At 47.0% G+C, this 22871-nt stretch overlaps 2 protein-coding genes across 9 annotated transcripts; one reads left to right on the top strand and one right to left on the bottom strand.

Annotated features, from left to right (window-relative positions):
* Window positions 1–3041: 3041 nt before the first annotated feature.
* rasd2a (RASD family member 2a) lies at window positions 3042–4258 on the bottom strand. Its single transcript, XM_062531279.1, has 2 exons — window positions 3672–4258; window positions 3042–3565 (listed from the first exon to the last, which is right to left on the bottom strand). Exons 1-2 carry the CDS (start codon window positions 4174–4176, stop codon window positions 3042–3044), a joined length of 1029 nt encoding a protein of 342 aa, XP_062387263.1. The 5' UTR covers window positions 4177–4258.
* Window positions 4259–8086: 3828 nt separating this feature from the next.
* epn3a (epsin 3a) lies at window positions 8087–22857 on the top strand. 8 transcript variants are annotated; one of them, XM_062533223.1, is made up of 10 exons: window positions 8087–8380; window positions 10967–11734; window positions 15158–15252; window positions 16913–16993; window positions 17815–17913; window positions 18443–18529; window positions 19144–19282; window positions 19592–19768; window positions 21192–21440; window positions 21681–22857. In XM_062533223.1, exons 2-10 carry the CDS (start codon window positions 11140–11142, stop codon window positions 21995–21997), a joined length of 1839 nt encoding a protein of 612 aa, XP_062389207.1. In that variant the 5' UTR covers window positions 8087–8380; window positions 10967–11139; the 3' UTR covers window positions 21998–22857. The 8 variants fall into 8 exon arrangements, with proteins under 8 accessions (XP_062389207.1, XP_062389210.1, XP_062389209.1 ...); XM_062533226.1 differs by having other exon boundaries at window positions 10964–11734; window positions 17815–17904; XM_062533225.1 differs by having other exon boundaries at window positions 10964–11734; window positions 19595–19768.
* The last annotated feature ends 14 nt before the right edge of the window (window positions 22858–22871 follow it).

Genomic DNA, 22871 nt, shown 5'->3' with positions numbered 1-22871 from the left:
CTTTCCTCTTTTTTAAATGGAGACAACAGAAAGGTTGTCCACACGGATGTAGGAGGCCAGTAGTGTGGCTGTCACCATACTAAGCTCAATCTTTTAAGACTGAATGTTAGTATGGGGAGTCTGTGCTTTATTTCTGATCAATGGGCATTGTTCAGTTGACTCCGTACGCTTGGATAGTCCTTCAACCAATCAGACCAACAGTCTTTTGGATAAGCTAGTTTGTGGGCAGGAAGCAAGGGAGATAGATGTGCAGGTTTCCAGCCTGAGCTGCTGGGCGAAATCCAAATTCACTGGCAGGTCAGGCAGGGTTGACCCAGCCTAGGAAGCCAGTGGACTGCACTGATTTTTTCATAGAGCTTGAGCTATTAGGTTAGTTCATCCACTTGTCTGTGTCTAAGACAAGCCAGGGCCCCCTACCCGAATTCCTACCCACATACACACACAATACATTGTTTTTTGTTCAACAATCGGGGGCCGGGGATGAATTACCAATGCCTAGCCTAGCTCGACCTAAAGGTTGCTTACGCAGTTCAGTTTCCCGGACCCCAGGTTGGGAACCACTGGTCTACAGCATCAAAGACACCACCTGTGTCAATTCTACTGCATGCTTCTTTCTCCACTAACTGTGAAAATAGATGATTGTTTTGAGCTGAAACCAGGGGCCATCAATATTCACCCCACTCAGAGAGTTCAGTGTATAATATGACCCCTTCTACTGATAATTGGAGATGATTGTGGAGCTGCATATCCAGAATGTATCTCATCAAAGCGCTGGACTGAAAGCAGTCCTCTGAGGCTGATGCTGAGGCCCCTTTAATGTATATGTGGGACTCAAGTGGGCATTATCCTCTGCGGGTATTTTTGCTCATCTCTGATCACGTTTTCCATCAGCATGGTGTCTGCTGTGTGCTGTGGCCCTGAAGAGGGGCGACAAGGCAGCCGTGAAAGGAGCCCTTTGTCTGGCTCTGGACTGGACGCATAGCTGTGGCTATAGCCGTCCTCACGTGCGTCCACACATGCATGCCGATGGCCCTCACCTCTCCTCTCCGCACGCCTCTCCCGTGCGCGCTCTCCACGTGTGCGTTGACGAGGCCTACATTGTATACCTCCTCTCGGCTGCGTGCAGGTCAGCCAGCCTGGAGACCTCAGCTAGCTGAAGCTGTTTTGTTTTGCGGTTTGCCTATGGTGCGCTGTGTGGGCGTGCTGTATGGAGAGAGCATGGGATGGAGGCTGCACGTGTGTCGTGTTGTTTGGCTTTGTACTGTTATTTGATTGGAATCTCAGTAGACTGCTGTTGCTGTTGCTGATGTTTGCCTTATGCTTCATTTATGATGTTGGAGTTTTCACAACTTGTGATGGTTATATGGAAGGCCAAGACCCATAAATATAACTACTAACTAGAATACCTGTCATTCATACATTTTATTAGTGTATTTTAAATCGGAGTTAGAGTTTTTTTTTTTAATTAAAAACTAAATTCACTTTTGATGTATGGGTTATGGGATTTGGCAGATATTCAATTCAATACAATAATTAATTCAACAGTGAAAATGTTCAATGTTCAAAGTTGGTCAGACTACCTTAGGGAGTATAATTGATCTTTGTTGAGGTAATGTCCCTAAGATTTTTGTTATGCTTTCTGCCGGGCTTAGGCACCTGCCAGAGCAGTGCGGTAGCAAAATGCTGCTTGCGCTTTGCACAGGACAGCGGCATACCAGTTCTTGAGGTGCAAGCCATTGAAAACAATTAAGGCTTCATAGCACAGTGCTGCCATTTGCGTGAACAGTGTGAACGCCCTCAAAGATGTCCAAAGGATTTTTGTTGTGGTTGCCGCTGGTCTCGGCGCAAAAGATCTATGATTTACAGTACGCGGTTCAGTATAGTACATGGTTCAACTTTGACCGTGGCACGCGCAAGAGTGGCTAAGCGGCAAAATGCCACTTGCATATGATACTTGCACTGCGCTTTACTCAGCGCAGCAGCAGGCCACCTCTTGCGCTCGCTAGCCATTGAAAATAAGGGTGCCGCAGTGCTGCTGCTTGCGCGAACAATGTGAACACCCCTTTAGTATTTGGTTTGGTTTGGAAGCACAGTATAGTGTCGTATTATAGCATGTTCACATTTTCATATGAGAGAGTCTGATGCCTCAAAACATGAATGTCTCAAAACCTTGATTTGTTCAATCTGTTATCCACATTTTTCCGTTCTCTCGTGTGCATGTACCTTCCGTGGGTGTTTGATAATAGGCCTTATTAAATAGGGTCCCGTTATTCGAGCTGTCCATGGTTCTGACGATTGAGTCCTCTCACACATCCGCTTTTTGCCAGTACTTTTGATCTATGTTTCCATTTGTATTTATCCGCATCCATTTAGAGTAGCAATCTGCCTTTCGTTCACTCCTACAGTCTGTTAATGAATGGCAGTGTCCCTGATCAACAAGTATCCTCAAACATGATGAGACCCCTGTGTCCCATAAATGGGCTCATTGATGGGCTAGTGACGTAGGCTATGCCGTTACAAAATACCATAACTGAGGATGAGACACGACTCCCGAGTATACACTCACTGCGCGTGGGTGGTGGATATGAGCTTTGTGAAAGGGAATAGTTTGTTCTGATGTACAGGCAGTTCTTACTCGGGGTGGGTTATACAATAGCAACAACGCACAACCTCCACATCAGGTTGTACGCGCGCGCCCACACTTTCTAAACTGAACAGCCATTCTAAATGGAGAATTTATCATTTACCTCCCAGGGTTATATTCCCTTTGATGCTTAGATAAACACACGCAGATCAGGTTTAATATCATTTTGGTTTATTAGAATATATCAGAGTAAGGAAACATTTCCTAAACATCACAGTTGATAATAATGTGTATTCTAGCCCAAAGTATTGGCTTTTTTCTTCTTGCAGCATACAGTCACTTCTGCACAAATAATATAGGCCCTCTGGTCCAGCCAGAGGAATAGAATAACATATTCTTACAGTAAAATGAATAATTATTATTCATAAATAATGTGGACGTCGCTTTATACAATCTCTTATTGGATCTGGCACCTCTCAATAGGAGTGGTCCTTTTCGAGGCACTAGGTCCGAGAATGCGACGAAGATCGCTGTGATAACTAGGGCGGCGGGCCAGTGGATAAACGGCACCGCAAGGTCCATCTAAGGCGAGCAATCGGATCTCCCGTTTGCTTCGCTTTCCAGCATGCAGCGCTTCATAGGAGCGAATTGAAATGTCTCTGTGCAGAGACGGCCGCGTCTCGACAGGGAGTCCGCCGAGCTGCGCCAGGGCTTCGAACATCTTCTCCATTTGGGTACCGTCTTTAGCCGATGTTTCAAACACGGCAGCGTCCTCCCCGAGTCTTTCGCACATCTCTGGGCGGCGGACGACCCTTTCGGTCTGCAGGTCAACTTTGTTCCCGCATATTACTATGGGGACTTGAGTGTTCTCTTTAGACTTGGCAAGTTTGGATTTGGCCAGTTTAATCTCTGCGCGTAAAGAGCAGACTTCGTTAAAAGACTGTCTGTCATCCACGCTGAACACAAGGAGGAATATATCACCTGTTGAAGACAAAATCTGGAATCAGCATTTTGCACACATAAATTAAATGACACGACAGTAGAAAATCTAAATATTTTATTTCGTGCGTAATTCTATGCGTCTTACCTGTCAGTATTGACAGCCTGCGCTTGGCGGGGAAGTCCCTCTCGTTTGAGGCGTCCAGAATATCGATCTGATACGTTTCTCCACGAATGTGATACAGTTTACTGTGATAGTCTTCTGTTGTGGGTATATAATTGTCCTCAAACCCCCCTTGCAGGAATCGTCTCAGGATGGCCGTCTTGCCCACTCTCGGTGAGCCAAGGACCACTACGCGCCGGTAATTTCTTGGTTTGCTGAAGCGTAGTTCGTCTGCATCTGCGTCTTGTGTCGTGGAGTTTGTGCAGCTCTGCCCGTGAAGCAGAAGCGGAGCTAATGGATCGACGGACTTGGGTCTGTCTGACGATGAATGTCGATGGCCAACGCTTGAGGACCGCACAACCCTTGTCTTTCTTTCTCGCCTCCAGTTTGTAACATTTTTTAGGATACCCATTCTAGCTTTTGAGATGGTGGAGACCTTAACTCCGGCGGCATGCAAGCACTGAGCTGCGTTCTTGTACTGATGAAGCATTGCCGAGGAGCATGTACAATTCACCACCTTTCCATTAACAAACTGCACGGGCACTTCGGTCAACAAACTGTTGTCAGATGGAGAGGCATACTGGCAGAACGTCTCGGCGGTGCCGTCAACCGAGTGAAACATTTTCTCAGTTGCGTTCACCTCCATGATCCTTCCCGTAGTCACCCCAGGTCTGTACTTGTTGTTTGCAGAGCACCGACTGAGAGAGTCTCCGTAGCGAGCGCACTGTGAGCTACATCTCGAAAGCGGCTGAATTTATAGGGGATAGCTCACACCCACGTACGTCACCCTCCCTCAAGAAGCAGCGGAAGACCATAGTTTCTGAAGACGACTCAACTGAGAGTTAAGAATAGAACCAATTGGGGTGTCAGATCTTTCTGGCACCCTGGACGCATGATGTAATAGTAGTAGTACACTGGTAGTCACCCTATTGTAACCTATACCCTGTATTTCTTATTAAGTAATTATAGTACAGTATATGCTATTTTATACACATATTAAATATATGTGATTTCAGTTTAGTATATCAGTGTATGTCATAACATGCAACATGGTGGGTCTAGTTGTTTTGGAATAATTCGTGATGGAACCTGATTAGGAGAGCAGTTGACTTTTTTTTTTAGACTTGATCATGATCATGTGTGATGGAGGCAATTAGTTATATTTGGAATGTACAATTATTTCTGGATTTCCATTTTTTTTGGCCAAACATGTTTTGTGTGTTTTGTTCATACAACCCACGACTTGTCAGAGGGCACATATGCAAGTGATTATACCATTTCTCACTCTCGTGGTGTTTCCCTCTAATGAGGAGTAGCATAAAAAGAGGGAGATGTAATTTGCCATGAGAGTGTCTTTGTTAAATAGTCAGTGCTAAAATGTTTCAATTTGCTCTTCATTCCCAGGTCTCTGCTATGCTATCAGGATCATCTGTATGGTCGCCATTACTGGCAGAATACTCAAGTCTACGAATCATGCAGTGGCACACAGCCTTTTATAGCGCAACATCGACATGTATTCAAGCCGTAGTCTACACTCCCACGCTCACAATCTGAATGCAGATCCTTCAAGGTAAACACTTGGATTCTTGTAGCACCTTCGGCAGTGCAAGTCATACAAAAGAATTCTTTCCAGGCAATGACACACTGCACATCCATCAGTTTACCTTGTAAGGATTTTCAGTTTTCACTCTCACAGATAGTAAGAAATGTAGCCTTTTTGTGGAGTGTTTCTGGGCAACAGGGCAGTAGACTCTTATTTGTCCCAATTCAAATTTGTCTGTTTTTGGACATGAACTACCATACAGTTAGTCCTGTTCAGTATGAGGGATATAAAAGCTGTAAGGCTTTGCAGTATTGTCAGGTTACGGATGTCAGCAGTCTTTAACTCATCTACAAGACATGATGTAACTTGGCCATCACATTCACTGCCAGTCTTTTATGTTTGCCTTGGAGAGGAGTTTGGTGATTTAATGACATCCTCTCTCACCAAAGTCCTCTGACTGTCTCTCTCCACACTCTCCTTCACTTTCCTGCCTTTTGCACAGATCAAGGCCACTGTGAACGAACAGATCAGCCAGTGCAAGAATGTTTAACCTTGCCTTTCAAAGTTTTTTTCTTTCCTTCTTTTATGGAAGGAGGGCCCTTTGATTAGATGTTTCTGGTGACAAAGCTAATTCTATTGCCATGGTAACTATTGTATCTCATATTTCCTCTGTGTCGTTGTCAATAAGAGTTATGGTTATGGCAATGGCTATTTGGCAGACGCCTTTGTCTAAAGCGAAAGAGTTATGAATCCCAGGCTAATGGACGGGGAGACCTGAGCTATTTCTGTTTCATATTTTGAATTATACTGACAAGTGTTTTCTTCTACTCCTGTAGAAAGGTATACTTAGGCTACTGGTTATATTGAGTGTTTGAAAATGTTGAGATTTTGTAATTACAGCTGTATGTAGGCTAGTGGCTATAACTCAGTTCATAAATGGCAAAGCATAATAGTGTGGCAGTGTTCTTTGAGGGTGTCTGGAAACAGTATGTCACCATCTGGAAAGCAAACAGAAACACTGAGCAGAAATAACCAGGAGAGGGCGGCAGTGAGCACAATGTTGTTTAGTGAAGGGCATTAGCCTACTGTGTCTGACGTGTTTAACTCCAGCCCGAAAAGAAAGTTAGATAACCCGTTGACTCAGTTCCAATAAAACTATTCCCAGATGTGGTCCAGGGCCTAAAATATAAACGCACTGTGGCCCCCAGCGCTCTTCCTGTGTAAAGTCACTTCATTCAGAAACACTCAGGTAGGAAACTGCTCAGATGCTGTGTTGTCATGTGTCCTTTTTCAATATTTCATGGGATTATCTAAGGTCCTTAGATATCCTCACATTACCACAATACTAGTGATGTCACAGTGCTACTGCGCTGTCTCCAAGCCCCCCCCCCCCCCCATCCCCACCCTTCCTTCTAAATCAGCATACTGCCGGCATGCCTCTCAGCGATGACATCACCGGGCTTTTGTTGGGAGACAAAGAATTTGGTCAGGAGACTGTTTTCAGGAGAAATAAAGACATGGGGCGGGCATATTGGGAGCCAGCCTAGAGAAAAGCACACAAAGGGGTGTTAACTGACCGTGGGACTGTGTGGAGGTCAGGGGGGAATGAAAGAGAAAATGTGTGAAGTTGCTGCATGGGGCATAACAACAGTTTCACTTGAAACCACCACACGTTGAGAGGAATGACAGTCAGGAAGCTATACCACTCATAGTTGGCAATGAAGACTCCTGAATTAAAAACACACACAATGTCATTACATGAGTCATTCCATGAACCTCAAGAGTTATTCTGGGTTTTGTCAAATATATACGAGAGATGTTCATTAGGGGATTTCACACAGCGGCCAATCAACAACCAAGCCTATTTAGTGTCAAAAACAAAATCACAAATCAACATTCAAGGGCTAAAAACATCACATTACCCCCAAACATAGTTGACTTGACACTTTATCTCCATCTATGGTATACATTGTATTTGCATGAAGATTTTGTGAAGTGCACCAGCATGTTGGTGTTTTCCGATGTTGCCTTCTTTCTGGTCAGGTGAGTCTAAGTGAATAAGAAGAACAGACTGGTCTTTCCTGACACACCTGATTGTTAAACAACTTGTCAGAAGAGGGCAAGTATGAAGGAGTGTGCGGCTCTGCAATCCTTTGCTCTCTCTGTCTCTTTCTCCCTCTCTCAGTCACCACCCCATGTGATAGATACACGGAGTGTAGAGATAAAACAGTATGTACTTGTCTTGTTCACACATGCCCACTCATTCATTATGTGTACAATTCAGGGACATGACTACCGGAACCCATCGCGATAAAAAAGAAGTGATTCTGACTGTTGATTATTTCCAGGGTGACATCACACACCAACTCTCAGTGGAAATTAATGATTGATGTGGATGACTGCTGAAATGTGTGAGCAGTGGAGTAGGCTAAGCTGCAATCAGTGCCACCAAAGCTTTTTATGTATTTTAAACCAGAATGACTAGGCCTACAATACAGAAAATACAATAATAGGCCTACAGCTCTTAATCTATGAATTAGACAAGCAGAGTCATGTAAGGGACAGTTTATGTCTTGTGTTTCCACAGTTTATGTCTTCTGTGGCCTTGTTTTCAGAGATAGATAGTTGGTAAATACATTTACATTTCTAGTGCAAGCCAGTAACAGTCAGTCACTCATCTAAAACACACTCAAAGTAGGTAGACTATGAACTTAAATGGAGGGAGGGCTATCTTATTATTATGGCGGGCATCAGACTATTTGACAGACCCCAGTTGGGGTGTGGAATGGAATGGGTTAAAGGCTGACTCTGCAGGCAACGCGTAGCCCTCCCCGTCTACCTCCCATTCCTAGTTCACTTTACTGCTTGGTGGGGGGGTTGGTTGTCTGTGCTATCTGCAGGCTCGGCGCCCGAGTTGTGTATTGTCACACACTGGTCACTGTGGCTTTATAAAACCCAACGGAGTACAGTTTTACATATTAGACCATGAACGCTTTTTAGAAGAAACTACATTCAAAATCATCCTTTCGACCAGTTTTTAAGCTTATTTATTCGTGTTGCATATGAGTTGCACACACGTAACATGGCAAGGGGAAGCATTGCTGGCAAAAGGATCCCTAAGTTGGGATTCATATTACGGACAATGTAAGAGGTAAGAGTGGAAGCTGTCCTGTTAACTCGTAAGTTATTCGTGATTTCCTTAACAAGGCGGGATGTTTTAGCGCAAACCACAGCGCCCAGCTGAGTCACGGCTCGTTGGGAAGCTGGCGTGAACTGGGTTGTGTTCATTACATTTGACGCAATATAACTTAACGTTGGCATTTTCGCCAGGTAAGTTATGGAATTCTCAAAATGTAATGCTGCTTGTTGTCCGCCTCGCGTAATTATGCCAATCTCGACTGCAATGCTGTGTTCCACTTAAATGTTTATTTTCAAACGGGTTAAAAGCGACCGGACCTAGTGTCGTCGTAGGTCTGGCTGCTGAACACTTCATCCGTTCTCTGTTGTTTCAGTTACGAGTGTAAATTCGTATTTGTAAGCGAAATTCCGGAGCCTCGTGAACATGGATCTAGGCCAGTGTAGCGCAAACTAAGAAACCTAGCCTCACCCAATTAAAGTTGGCGAGCTATTCCTTCAAATTTTGATGCCGTAGACCTGCTAGCTTTCAATTACGGCCCATTGTAATGACCTTGTTCCCAGTCCACAAATCAGAGTTTCAGGTGTAGTGTTGAGTGTTAGCAGTAAATTCTAGATTTGGATACATATTAATACCAATGCTACCAAACGGGCCTACCCATAGAAGAAGGCTTGCTCTGCTGAACTTGAAGAGATTGTTTTCTGCGTGTTTGCCAGCTGTCTCACATTCCACCACTTGGTCCTATTGATTCCAAAACTAAATACAAACTCCCCCTGCAATGGCATTAAGGTCATTTTTTTGTGTTCTCATTTTCTGTATTATCTATATAGCAGGCCTATATAAAACATGTTAAGTTATTGTATCTTACCAGAAGTCGATTAGAATGATTTCCACACCAATTTGGCAGCGTCTTTTTTTACTTTGGGCCTAGGCCTACTTGAACTAATTATTTGGGGTTGGATTATTGTGTAATTACTGGCACCAGTTCTGACAAGGAAACATTTATGGGGGAATTGATTTAAAATAGAACAGACTAATAGCCTGACAGACCAACATCACTATCTTTAAACAAGCCTTTGGCTTTCATTTCCTCCTAAACTTGCTCCGAGAACATATCCACAAGAACGAAAAGTAGCAATTTACTGCAGTATCTCTTCTATTGGCAGGTGAATAACGTTCTAGCAGCAAGACCTTGAGTTTAATTCCCAGGAATCACAGATCGATATAATATTCATACATATGGCTCTGGAAAGGAGCATTAATGCCTCATTAAAATATGTATTAATGGATTGCAGAAGCATACAGCAGAACAGATCAGAGAGGTTTGTGGTTTTGGAGTGATTTGGGACTGTGGGTGGGCTTGGAAGTGCTGCTTGCATGGAGTGGATGTGGTCTTCTGACCCAGGACGCTATCAGTGGTCGACTGGTCATATGTCACCATTCTATTTCCATCCTCTTACTGCTTGGAATGATGTACTGGCCAGATTTAGTTCTTGAATTGAGATTAGTGATGTGTTAAAGGTGATTTGGTAAGCAAGGAATGTTGAGGCATAGGACACAAGGTATGTTGGCTTGGGATTCTGGGAAAAAGAGGAAGATAGTTGTATGTGGTCTTGGATGAGTCATGGACCTAAAACGTGTGTGTATGTACACATGCACGCACATACATACAGATTTTAACAGGTTAATTTCACACTTGTAGATGTTCTAGAATGGCCACAGGGCCTGCATGCATTTGCATCTAAACAACTTGATTTAGCTTCTAATAATGGGTGGAAACTGGCGTGAGTCTGTACTTCCTAACAGCATTGCTAAGTGACCTTAAGCAGTTTCAGCTCAGTACTGAGGAAATGTCATTACCGTAACGAATCTCAGCCCTTGGACTACTGCTGGATGGAAAATTAATGCATAAAAAGAGGGATTTGTTGACCCAGATAGTTGTGCTTGTAATGTTGTAAGTTGTAATGACCTTTGACAACTCATGATTGGCAGACTCATGTTTGAATTCATAATGGCACTGTGGCTTTTCTGGCCTTCTTAAGAACTGGACCAAAGAGTCTGATAATTTCTCAGCATCATATTTCAGTGGTCAACAGAGTGAATCTCTCTGTTCGATGGAGTGGTTTGTTGGCTGTCTCTTTACTGATCAAAGGACGAGACTCTACTGTATAGCACACCCACTGGCTGTCTCTGAGACACCGCTGTGTTGAAAGAAAGCTTACCTCCAGTGCTGTAATTCTAGCCTTTATTCTCCTGTTCTTTCTTTGCCCGGTGTTAGCCTTATGGTATTGTGGAGTGTTCTGGAATGAAGACGCAAGCATTTGTAAAATGTGACTATTTGTGGTGACTGAGTGAGGAATAGGTTGGGTTTAAGGAGGTTCACTTAGCTGTTCAGCAAGAGGAGACTTTCTGCTTTGTTGAGAGCTTTGAGGGATGTAAGCCTGTCCACTTTAGCCCCCTATCCCAGGATAGCAGATGAGGTTAATGTTTTTCTACAGCTTAGACTGAAACCTTATGCTGTGGTTTCAGAGGGCTTTTGCAATGACGCCTGTTTTTTTCCCCTACTCCATCCCTCCCTCCCTCTCTCCCCCTATTCAGCAGGTCTTCATGTCATTGATACATCTGCTTAACCGGAGGGAAGGACAGAGCTGTATCCAAAACTATCTCTGAGGTGACAACAGCCATTCAGATATCTCCCTTTAGTCTTTTTTTTTATTTAGAAGTGGACTGCTTGTGGGGAGGGGTTAGCCTTCCCACCGCTACAGACAAACACCATGACCACCTCATCGCTACGCCGCTCGGTGAAGAACATTGTCAACAACTACACCGATGCGGAGATCAAAGTGCGCGAGGCCACTTCCAACGACCCCTGGGGGCCCCCTACCTCGCTCATGGCCGAGATTGCCGACATGACCTTCAACGTGGTGGCCTTCACCGAGGTCATGGGCATGATCTGGAAGCGTCTGAACGACCACGGCAAGAACTGGCGCCACGTTTACAAGGCCCTGATGCTGCTGGACTACCTGATCAAGACGGGCTCGGAGCGGGTGGCGCAACAGTGCAAGGAGAACATCTACGCCATCCAGACGCTACGCGACTTCCAGTACATCGACCGCGACGGCCAGGACCAGGGCATCCACGTGCGTGAGCGCGCCAAGCAGCTGGTCTCGCTCATCCGGGACGACGAGCGACTGCGGCAGGAGCGCGCCCAGGCCCACAAGACCCGGGAGCGCATGGCGGGCACCAGCATGGGTTACGGGGCGATGCCACCTCCATACCCAGGGCGCCGCAGCAGCCAGCCCAGCATGGGGGCCCTGTACGGGGAGGAGCACCAGGCCAGGCCCCGAGGATCCCCATCTTCCTATAATTGTGAGTACAAACATATAATGCCTCCTGTCTTTCATGGGCCCTTCATCTTAATTAATGAAAAGAAAGATACCCGCACACTGCTGCTGCTCCCGAATTGATTTAATACACAACGTTTTGACTGTTGGTTTTCGTCAGGTGTTATACCAACATTGGTCAAAACGTTCTGTATTACCGGTAAATCACTTTGGGAGCAGCAGCAACAGTGCAGGTATCTTTCTTTTCTTATTCATGGATCTATTTTACCCTGCACCTGTACTAAGTTGGATGTGCGTGCACTCTCTGCAACCTTCATCTGAACTAGACATCGGACAATCAATGGCTGGAACTTAGACTGTTTAGATTTGGACTTTGGTTTGGTTACTTGCCTCTTCTGGTCTTACATCTTGTAGTAGTCCGGTCCATGATTGCTTTATTGCTTGTATTGATTTCATGAAAATATACCAGACTTTTCATTGGGTACATATGCTGCTGGCTTTTTCACCATGTGGAAACATCTGTGTTATGGAATATGGACTCTCCATAATTCTGTCAACATGACACACCACAAAACAAAATGTACATCCCATCCCAGAATGAATGCAGAATAACCTAGACAGACTTGATCCATTGACAAAAAAACCTACAAAACATTTCTATAAACAAATCATTACAACCCTGTAAGCCATTTTTTTCAGCTATTTTTTTCTCCAGTTGTCTCAGTAGGGTTTGGAATAATATTTCTGACTAATTTGAGTCGCTTATGTCTAGATCTCGGTGGGGTAAGAAAGAGGAAGGAAGCTCTATGCTTTCATTCATGTTTTCGTTTCACTAGTTCTGTCCGGGGCTCCGGGCTCCAACATCATTTCTCAGTTTCAGTCACGCTGCACTGTACTGTACTGAGTCGTGATCTTGATCTATGGCTGCATTCCTTCCATTCTTTCGCTCTTGCTCAATCAAGATAAACAAGTCCTGAGAAATGGACACACACTGCAGCATTATGTTGTCCCACTGGAAGAGAAATCAAAATGTGACTCCCTGCCACATGTCTCAGTTGGTGTATATATGAAAGGCCTGGGTGTCAGCTGGCACCGTCCACCGGTTCTGGTGGATGGTCTTGATTAGCAGCGTATGTGGAAGGGGGGGGGGGGGGACAAGTGGGTGTGTGACACTACCTGAAGTCTCGTGGTGTCAGACATGACTTTGGCATTTTGTGACACACAAACCTGTTCCAGGATGAGTCAGGTGATAAAGGTTGTGATGAGAACCACCATTTCGTAAGGCTAGTTTTTCCTCTGAGTTTAAGCGCCCTTTGTCTGAACTCAATGTGATTGATTGATGTAGATTAGAACGAAGAAAAAAAGAACGCAGAACGTGACTGCTCATCCCACCCACACTCAAGACCACTCTCCCATCGTTTCTCCCACAAGTATTCTCATGTAGTTCTACTCTGGGAGGCAAGCAGCTCCACTGTGATTTTTCATGCCCTTTGTGTGTGGAAGGGTGGGGGCATCGGGTGGGGAATGCCTGGCTGGATTTGGACACAGTTCATGGAAGCCATATATGATATGTGCCAGGCTCTTCCTGTCAGGGCCGCTGTTCTGCTTCATTACATTTTTTCTCAGCTTGATTGATTCCTTTCCTCACACAGCTCCTGGCACAGAGCCACACAGACAGACACTGCTCCCTAGCAGCAAGGTGCTAATATCACCATGTCTGTCAGGAGCTTTTTGACACTGTCATCCTGATTCCTGACTCAGGAACAGGAACAGTATGAGGAGTTTCTGAATGATGACCTACATTTCTACACATGGTGAACTCCGTGACTCTGTTCACATTTTAGTTCACAGAATTTTTATTGGCAAAACTTCAGCTCACGGTAGACTTCCCTGAAGATAAGCAGTCCAATTCCCATGGAATCGGTGTGATTTTGGGGTTTTCTAGTGGCAGAGCTAGACTCGTATTTGTCTTGGATGTACGCCAAGAAATCTGGGGAAGTACAGTGCCTCCCTGTTCTGTGGCCTGGTCAACACCAGAGTGCTGTGCAGCTGTTCGGAATGCACGCTGAGTGACATGTTTCTCGGAGGGACTCTCAGATTTAGTTGGTATGTACAGCACACGGGTGTCTAGGGAGGGAGAAGAAGATTTGGAGCATTTATAGTCTGCTGAGGTTCTCAGTCTTAATCCTGGACCTAGTGCCCCCCCCCCCCCCTGCTCTGAAAATCTATTTATATTCTGTGTTGTTGTTGCTCTACGTCGCACACCTGATTGAAGTCGGTGTAATCATAATACACATGACTAGCGAGAAGTGTATCTGCTGCGCTAAGCAAGACTGTCAGGGGTGAGCAGGGTGTGATGAAAGCGGGCAGAGCATGTGGGTTGGGGTGGGTTGGGGTGGGGTGGGGTGGGGTGGGGCAGGTTGAGAAACTTCCCGCAAGGTGTGTAGCGAGTCGACTGACAGTTCCACGCTGCCTCAGTCCCTTGGAGGCTCTGTGGGCATGTGTGTGTCAGGGGTGACAGGAGGGAACTGGATGGGGGAGTAAACACATCCTTGTGTGTGTGTGTGTGTGTGTGCGCATGTCTGCACGTGTGTGTGTGTGTGTGTGTGTGTGCACGTGCATGTATGTGTGTGTGTGTGCGCACGCATGTATGCCTGTGTGTGTGTGTATGTGTGTGTAATTGTGTGTATGTGTGTGTGTGCGTGTGTGTGTATGTGCACACGCGTGTGTGCGCATTCCAGGCCAGGCAGGGGCCTTTGAGAGGCACTGCAGTGGAAGTGATGGGGTGGTGTTCAGAGGCCGTGCACTCTGCCAGTGTCTGGCCCTCTGCCGGCCTGGCATCCAGTCGTGGGCACTGCCAGCCTCACTACCATGGCGTCCAGTCATGGGCACTGCCAGCCTCTAACCCACCCCCACCTTACAGACCTGGGTAGACCTGCGTTCTGCCACAGGATTTAGGTTGGGGTTTTTTTTAGGGGGGGGGGGGGGTCGTTGATATAGTGCAGTCCCCCCCCCCCCCCCCCAACTTGTCGCTCGTCCATGTTGCCCTGCACAGGCCCGGCATTGTTCCCAGTGGAGGGTCGGCGGCGGGAGGGGAAGCAATTCCACGCCGGGGGCCCGAGTGCTGGCGACCCGGGTGCCTACTACAGGCAACTTAATATGCACGAGCAGTGCCATCGCGCTCTCAAACTCTGCTTGACCCCCCCCCCCCCAAACCCCCCACCCTAACCCCCCCTTTTTCTCAATCCCAGCCTTTAAAAAAAAAAAAAGGACTGAATTGAGCGTTTCACTCTTTCTTTCTCTCTCTCTCTTTCTTTCTGTGTGTGTCTCTCTCTCTCTCTCCTCTTCTTTTGCCTGTTCGCTTTCACTTTCGTTCTGAACCCTCCACCCCCCCGCGCGCCTCCCTTCTTCCTCATCCTCTCAGCCTCTTCTTCCTCCCCCCAACTAGCGCCGGATCTGGAGCAGGCGCGGCCGCAGACCAGCGGAGAGGAGGAGCTGCAGCTGCAGCTGGCCCTGGCCATGAGCCGAGAGGAGACGGAGAAGGTGGGTCAGCCAGCCCCTCACACACACACACACACACACACACACACACACACACACACGCGTGCACACACAAACACTAAACCTGAGCTTCACACCACCACCACCTGCTTCTCTCTCTGTGTCTGTGTATCTGTGTTTGAGTTGTGTTGTTGTTTGTGTGTGTGACTGTTATTCTATGTGTGTGTGTGTGTGTGTGTGTTCCTGCGCATGTGTGTATGGAACATATTGAGGCAGCTCTGCTGCAGCGTCCTTTAGCGTAGCTCATGTGGAGGCTTCTTCTCTGATACAAATGTGCCAGGGTGCCCTAGAGAGATGCTCGGGCAGTGAGTGGTGATTTATGGCTGTGCCTTTGGAGTGGGTTCTCCCCCGGGCCTGTGCTTTGTAGGAAAGGAAAGGAGTCTTTTTCTCACAGTCTGCAGAGTGGAGTTTGCTGTGGGCTTTAACCAAGTGATTTATTAAAAGGAAGGGTCAGTTTGGATTCAAACTTTCAAAATGTACATATCTCACAACAACTTACCAACCCCATCTCTGCAGTTGAGCTAGAGCACCAACTTAGCCAGTGGTGCTGAATAATAATAAATGCAAAAGACCTAAATCTGTGTTTCTAATGGGAAAAACACATGCAGTATATATGCTGATGCAGTACATTAAAACGAATCAGCGTTGCTTTCATTCAAAAAATCGTCCATATAGCGGCGGTATGCGTGGCGTTATTATTCGCCGGCAAGGCTAGGTCAGCAGTTCTTCACATCGTCTGATCCGCTGCGCGCTTGAATCAATAGCCCCAGTGAGGGTGGACCAGTGTGGCACCAGACGTCACTGCCCTGATGGGTCGTAAAGCCAGCAAGCGCTGTGTGGCTCGCCCGGGGATTGGGGGCGATTTGAGCTGACTGGTGATTGTCTCCTCCGACACTCTCTCCCACATATCTTAGCGTCTGTCTATTTTACCTCCTCAAGGCCGACTCTGAAAGCCCCTTGTGTCCATTACCCAGAGAGAGAGAGAGAGAGAGAGAGAGAGAGAGAGAGAGAGAGAGAGAGAGAGAGAGAGAGTGTGTGTGTGTGTGTGTTAGCATCATTTAGCTTCCTGTGAATCAATTTTTAATGTGGAGGCATCCAGTCAGCATACACTCACTGCTCACTGCTCACTGCTCACTGCGGTCACGTGCCAAAGTTCCTGGACCTGCACTGAGCTGGACTGAGGCATTGATCATGTGTTTGTGAGCAAGGCCAGATATTGACATCATGGGAAGTGAATAATTGGGTCTCAGCGGGTGGGGGCCGGTGCTATGAGCTTGTTGTTCTCGACAGCTTTATATGCGTCTCACTGTCAAGCTCTTACTCAGCTCACACAGCTCACCAGTTTGTCTTGACAAATGTATTAGCACATCACGACACTTAATCAAACTAAACGAGTCAAAGCGCCATTCTTGAAGTAACCTATTCCTATGCCTTTAGTGCTACATTACTCTTAGCACGTGGAAAAGAATAGAGATAATGGAATAGAATAAAGGGGTAGAGATTCATTCAGAGGTAGATATAGAGATCCATTGAGTAGAATATAGATTGTGCGCCAAGGGAGTGAGTGAGCATGTTTTTGGAGGATATCTCATGTAGTGCTCGGACGTTAAACGGTCCCTCCTTAACCCTTCCTCCTCTGTAGCCGCCACCACCGGCTGTGGATATCGATGAGCAGACGCAGCTCCAGATTGCCATGAGCCTCAGCAAGGAGGAGGCCATGAAGGTACAGCGTTGTGATGCTGCATCTTCCCTCCCGTAACCCCTCTCCTCCTCCTCCTCCTCATATTCCTCATATTCCTCCCTGTTCCCTGCCCACCTCCCGGCTTTCAATGCGAGGCTTCTCCACGGCTTGGCCTTTTAATGACTCTCGTTGGTAACCTTGCATGTAGAAGGTCTTTTCCTCAAGCTTTTTGGCCAACTTTAGTGTCCCGTCCCCCCCAGCACCCGCTCTTGGCTGGCAAAGTGGCATGCCTCCCCCCTCCCTCTCTCCCTTTCTCCCTCCTTCCCTTCTTCCCTCCTTCCCTCCCTCCTCCTTCCCAGCGGACCGTGTGTTTCCCTAACCAACTCCCTTTCTCTCAGGCCAGTGGGGAGACGTCCCTGCCTCTGACCTGTGCTGATGGTAGTGGGGGGGACAAGGGAACGTTCAAGCCTTAAGAATGGGAGAGGCAAAGTGGTGGCTAAACTTTGCCTGGATTGGTTAGTCTGGAAAGCTCCTCGCTAGCTAGCATGCACTGGCTACATTGGGATCTGCCCTGTGCCAATGATCTGTGCTGGATCATTGACTGACTTTTGTTTGTTTTCTTTTTTTGCTCACTTTCTCTCTCTCTCTGTCTCTCTCCCTCTTTTTCTTGCTTTCTCTCTGTCTCTCTCTGTCTCTCTCTGTCTGTCTTTCTCTCCTCATTTTCTCTTTTTCTCTCTCCTCTCTTTCTATCTTTCTCTCTTTCTCTCTCTGTCTCTCTTTCTCGCTATCCTCTCTTTCTCTCTCTTTCTCTCTCCCACTGTCTCTCTGTCTCTCAATGAACCCTTTCGGGCTTTCCCTCCCAGCCGCGCCCGCCCAAGCCCGTGGCCCTGGATATGGACGAGGAGACCCAGCTCCAGATCGCGCTGAACCTGAGCAAAGAGGAGCATCAGCAGGTGAGGAGAGTGAGTGGCTCTGGGATCTTCTCGGGCTTGGGGTGGTTTGGGTCGTGTCCAGATGAACCCATCCTGTGCTCCCGTGGCATGTGTGTCCGGCCCTGCCACTGGCTCCGCTGGCCCTGCTGTGCTGCTTTCCTTTAGAGTTTGTTTTTCTGACACACTGCCTCCCCTGTTTCCCTCTCCCTGTGTGTCCATTTCACTGCCCCCTCCCCTCACTGCCCCCCCCCCAACCCCTTCTGCCCCTCTCGCTGTCTTTCTCTCCCTATGCCAGTTCGGAACAATGGAGCCACTCACAGAGTGGTCTTTGCACAAATGCTCCGTCTTTCTTCTTTGTGACCTTAACAGCTACTGTATGTCTCTTCTGTCATGTCCAACGTTTTGCATGGAATGGCTCCATCTGGTAACCGGGTGGGGTTTGGGGTGGGGGGGGAGGGGGTTCTTGCGTGATTCTGCAAATATGGCTTTGTCATGATGACTGAACATAAGTGCTACTTCAGCCCTTTCATGCCAACTGTGTCCATGTGTCTGTTGCCAGGAGCAACAGAGTCGCCGGGGAGATGAGTCGATGCTCCAGAAAGCTCTTGAGGAGAGTAAGCGAGAGATGGACTCAAAGAGAGGGGGGGTATGTGGAGAATCCCAGAAATATACACAACTTGTCAATTCCAGCATGTTTTGAACACACTGTACCGCCTAATAGTTGCTAGTTAATCATCACATTAAATATAACTTAGTAGTGCTTTATATTAATTTAACTGTAGAACCAAGTTTTGACAACAAACTCAGTTGGCGTTCGTAGTATGCTCAGGGACTTTTGAGTAGATATGTATTAGGGCTACAGCCAACGATTATTTTAGAAATCTACTGATCTGTTAAATATTTTCTTGATTAATCGGTAAGTTGTTTTGTCGCAAAAAAAATCACATTCATAGAGGAGTAAGAAAAGCTGAGAATATTCAAGTTTAATAAGCTGCAATCAGAATTTTGGGTTAATTTACACAATCGATTTATGATTAACTGATTACCAAAATAGTTGCAGATTGAATTCATAGTTGACAACTAATCGATTAATTGTTGTGGCCCTAATATGCATCCCAGCACTCAAAACAGTATTTCAGGTAGAACTGACAGATCCAAGGTCGACCACCTGCATTTAAATGTATTCTTTTTGCTCTGTTGTCTCTTCGTTCTTTCTTTCTTTCTTTCTTTCTTTCTTTCTTTCTTTCTTTCTCTGTGCAGTCGGCGATGATGGATCTTGTAGATATTTTTGCTCCAGCCCCTGCTGAGCCCTCGAGTGCCCACTCCTGGGACTTGGCATCTGGTGATGTCCACGTGGCGCCTGCAGGCCCCCTGAGGGTCGACCCTTGGGACTCTCTGGGTAAGGCTGTCCTGTGTCCACCTCACTTCATCCCCTCTCTGCACTCAGCTTCACACTGACTCACTGAATCACCACTTATATTGGTTATATTTCTTAGATTTTTCTGTTTAACAAACGGTGCTTTGTGGAAGCTGTATTTATGTTATTGATAGTCAGTTGCTAAGCAATACGTTTGTCTGGGCACATAACCTGTATTTAATGTGGTGTCTAGAAGGCAGTGTCTTCCACACTGTTGAGCTCAGACAGAGGCCGAGTGCTTTGCATACCCCATGGTTTAAGTTTCCTTACACGCGTCCAAACTCTGCCCAGCAGAGGCCAGCTCAGCGAGAGGAGCGAGTGGTTCCTGGTTGGCGGCGTCAGCCTCCGCCGGTCGACCGCAGCAGTCTTGGGACCACAGATCGAGCCCCGCTGATCCTTGGGACGCTCCCCAAAGCGCTCCCAGGTCCAACCTCTCTGGCCAGATGTGGTCATCCCCAGCCCATAAAGGTACTAGTTTACCTGTTTCCTCTTTCCCTCTTATGTACAGCATGATCGATTGTAGATGTGCCTTACTTTTTTAATTGATAAAGCAAGCTGGAAAGATAGAAAATTGTTTAACAGACAGAAGCACTTTGATATAGATAGGGTCAAAGCTTGCAGCCTATGGCCCACAAAATATCCTGGCCTTGTGTATCATCAAAACCCTTAAAAATCTATACCATGTGGCATGGATCAAGGCCCAGTCCTGTGCTGTTCCTTCTAAAGGTGATAATACGGATTAGGAGACATTTTATGAAGAATGTTTCTGGGCAACCACATAACCAGTGCTATTTATGCTGAATGGATGATCATGACTATTTGCCTACTAGCGATTGAAGTTCTCCAGAAAATAAGTTGTTGTCCAACATCAAAGGGTACTACATACCAGGAGCACAGTAACCAGGAACGTTCCCCAGCAACATTGCTCAAAATGTTGCTCTGTGTGTCATCAGCCTAAGGCCGCAATCATTCAGGACGTGTTTTTTGCAGACCCGCAGACATGTTGTTTTGTATTGATGGTAAGCATTGTAGTCGCTGCTTATACGCCCAGAGCGCCTTGTGTTTTGTCCGCCAGCTGCGTCTTGCGTTCTTGCAGAGGCCTGAGCCCCGAGCGCCTGGAATTGGGAAAAAAGTTCAACTCGAAGCAAAAAAGCCGACACGTTTTTTTTTTTTAATTTTTTTTTAATGTTTTTATGAAAACATGGTGCATCTAGCATTTTACAAGCGGCAAAGCGCGTCCTGTCCGATCACACCCCAAATTCAGTAGCCCCTCCCTCCCCGCTGGAGCACTTCTGCCTCAGCTTACATAATGAGCCTCTGTGTTCTTCTGCAGGAGGGGATCTTTTTACAACTCCTGCAGAAAGCCAAAGGCCTCTTGCCGTACTAAAGCCCCCCTCCCCCCGCGCAGGCAGTCCCTCAGGTACGCCCCGCGTGTTCTCAGTTACCGTGTCAGCGGTAGTCCTTTTAGTTACAGTTATGAGCTCGCGAACATATGGGGAATTTCACGTCAGAATGGTGCAGTAGACTGGCCTTGTCTTGCCCGAATACTGTCCACTGGTATTTGATTTAGGATTAATTTCAGGATTTCATCAGACTGAGATGGATAACATTTCCATTTCAAATTTAGATTTTTTAAAATTTTATTTTGTATATTTTTTCTATTTTTTTAAAAAGTACATATTTTTGGGCTTTTATGCCATAGGATATCTGATAGGATAGTAGAGAGACAGAAAGAGTGGGAGAGAGTTGGGGTGGGAACTGGAAAGGACCACGGGGCGGGAATCGAACCCGGGTCGCCGGCGTGCGGTGCACACGCACCACGGCTGGGGCCTGTATATTTTTTCTGTCCGTTCACATAATGATGACACAATACTGCGGCTTTGTCCAACAGATGGAGACCTGTTTGACGAGGCCATGGACGGAGGTCAGATGAATGTGAACGGGCACGGCGGGGGCAGCCCTGAGCCCTTTGACATGTCCCGTCTGGGAGAGAGCCTGGCCGACCCCACGCCCCGGGCCTGCCGCACCCCCGAGGCTTTCCTGGGGCCAGTGGCCGCGTCACTGGTCAACCTGGACTCCCTCATCCCCACCAGTCCTGCTCCCAAGACTCTGAACCCATTCCTCACAGGTGTGGCCGCAGGTATAGATATATATAATATTTACATATATCCATACATATATATTTGTAAATACAGTTATATAGGTTTGTATCTACATAAATATGTTAGATCTGTCTATGTACAATCTCTCCCTCTTCCTCCCTCCCTCTATCTCTCTTTCTCTCTCTCCTTCCTTCTCCCCCTCTGTTAAAATATATTGGGTGTACAGGTCTGCTTCATAAGTGTTTGACATAAACCCCCCCCCTTCTCTCTTTCCCCAGGGCCAAGCACCACAGCAGCCTCGAATCCATTCCAAAGTGAGCAGCCGCGCCTCACCCTGAACGAGATGCGCCCCATCTCCACGTCCCCGGTGCCCCAGTCGGGCTCGTTGCCCTACAGTGCCTCCCTGCCCCTGCCCTCCAACCCACAGCCCTCGTCGCTGCCCTCCTCCCTCACCCAGCCTCCCGCTGCCGCCGCCGCCGGTGGCCGCCCCTTGGACCTGCCCGGCAACCTGCCCCAGCCGCTGCTGCCCCTCTCCTCCACCGGCATGCTCGGACCGCCCGGAGTGGACATGCAAAACCAGAACCCTTTCCTCTAAGACATTCTCGTGGCCCTTGCAAGGGAGAGCTGTTGTAGGTTGTGATTTTCTCAGATGCTCAGTTGGCCCTGCTGGGGAAAGACGGTTGTAGTTTTTTTGTTTTTGTTTTTGTTTTTTCCCTAAATGTCGATAGACCTATAGACTCAACTGGAACTAAAGTCAGCACTGACTGCTCTGTTTAATAACCTTGAGTTTTGTATGGGCTTAACTACCTTCACATACTTTGCTATTACCTGGTATCACTTGTCAGCCAGCGTGCTCTGCATAGGACAGGCACAGTGGCAGGAGAGGGAATGGAGATGGAAAAAAAACAACCCTATTCAGATGCACAAACGCAGAGAGAAAGAGGAGGGGCGCGCGTCAGCTGTCATCGAAGAGAAGTCCTAATGAAGGCGCTTTCTTGCAAGATATTTTTAATACTTCCTTTGATGCCACGAGAGCATTTATTCACACACTGCTTCAGCTGATGGCCCATGCACTGTGCTGTGCTGATCCAAGTACTGAATGTACACACACCACGTGTCTTTGCTTATTCCACTTCAACACGACCACACCCCAGACCCGTAGAGCCAGACTGCCTCTGGATTGGCTGCTGCACACAGACTGGGCCGTTTCTCCGGTTACGCCCGAGGGATAACGCGCATCTGTGAACTAAACGGCGAAGGGACAAGAGCCAAGAATCCCATTTAGATAATGAGACCCAGCTAGCTGGATACAAGCACCTTCAGACATCATGCTGAGGATTGCTAGAGGAGAGAGAGGGATTTTTTTAGGAGTATTGATTTGTGTGCACATGTGTGTGTGAGAGTGTGTGTGCGTGAGTGTGGTTGCGTGTTGCTGGAAGTGGAGGTGTGGGGAATATGACACAGTATGA

This window comes from Sardina pilchardus, chromosome 3 (assembly GCF_963854185.1).
Source record: "Sardina pilchardus chromosome 3, fSarPil1.1, whole genome shotgun sequence".
In the NCBI taxonomy this organism is placed as follows: Eukaryota; Metazoa; Chordata; class Actinopteri; order Clupeiformes; family Clupeidae; genus Sardina; species Sardina pilchardus.
The sequence above is the reverse complement of the archived record's forward strand: the minus strand, read 5'-3'. Positions and strand labels throughout refer to the sequence as shown.

Excerpts from the sequence above, each read along its gene's own strand:
- rasd2a (XM_062531279.1), bottom strand. The coding sequence starts at position 4,176 with ATGCTTCATCAGTACAAGAACGCAGCTCAGTGCTTGCATGCCGCCGGA. Across the intron at positions 3,566-3,671 it reads CAGGCTGTCAATACTGACAG|GTGATATATTCCTCCTTGTG; the intron begins GTAAGACGCATA and ends TGTCTTCAACAG.
- epn3a (XM_062533223.1), top strand. The coding sequence starts at position 11,140 with ATGACCACCTCATCGCTACGCCGCTCGGTGAAGAACATTGTCAACAAC. Across the intron at positions 19,283-19,591 it reads CGACCCTTGGGACTCTCTGG|CAGAGGCCAGCTCAGCGAGA; the intron begins GTAAGGCTGTCC and ends AACTCTGCCCAG. Across the intron at positions 21,441-21,680 it reads CCTCACAGGTGTGGCCGCAG|GGCCAAGCACCACAGCAGCC; the intron begins GTATAGATATAT and ends CTCTTTCCCCAG.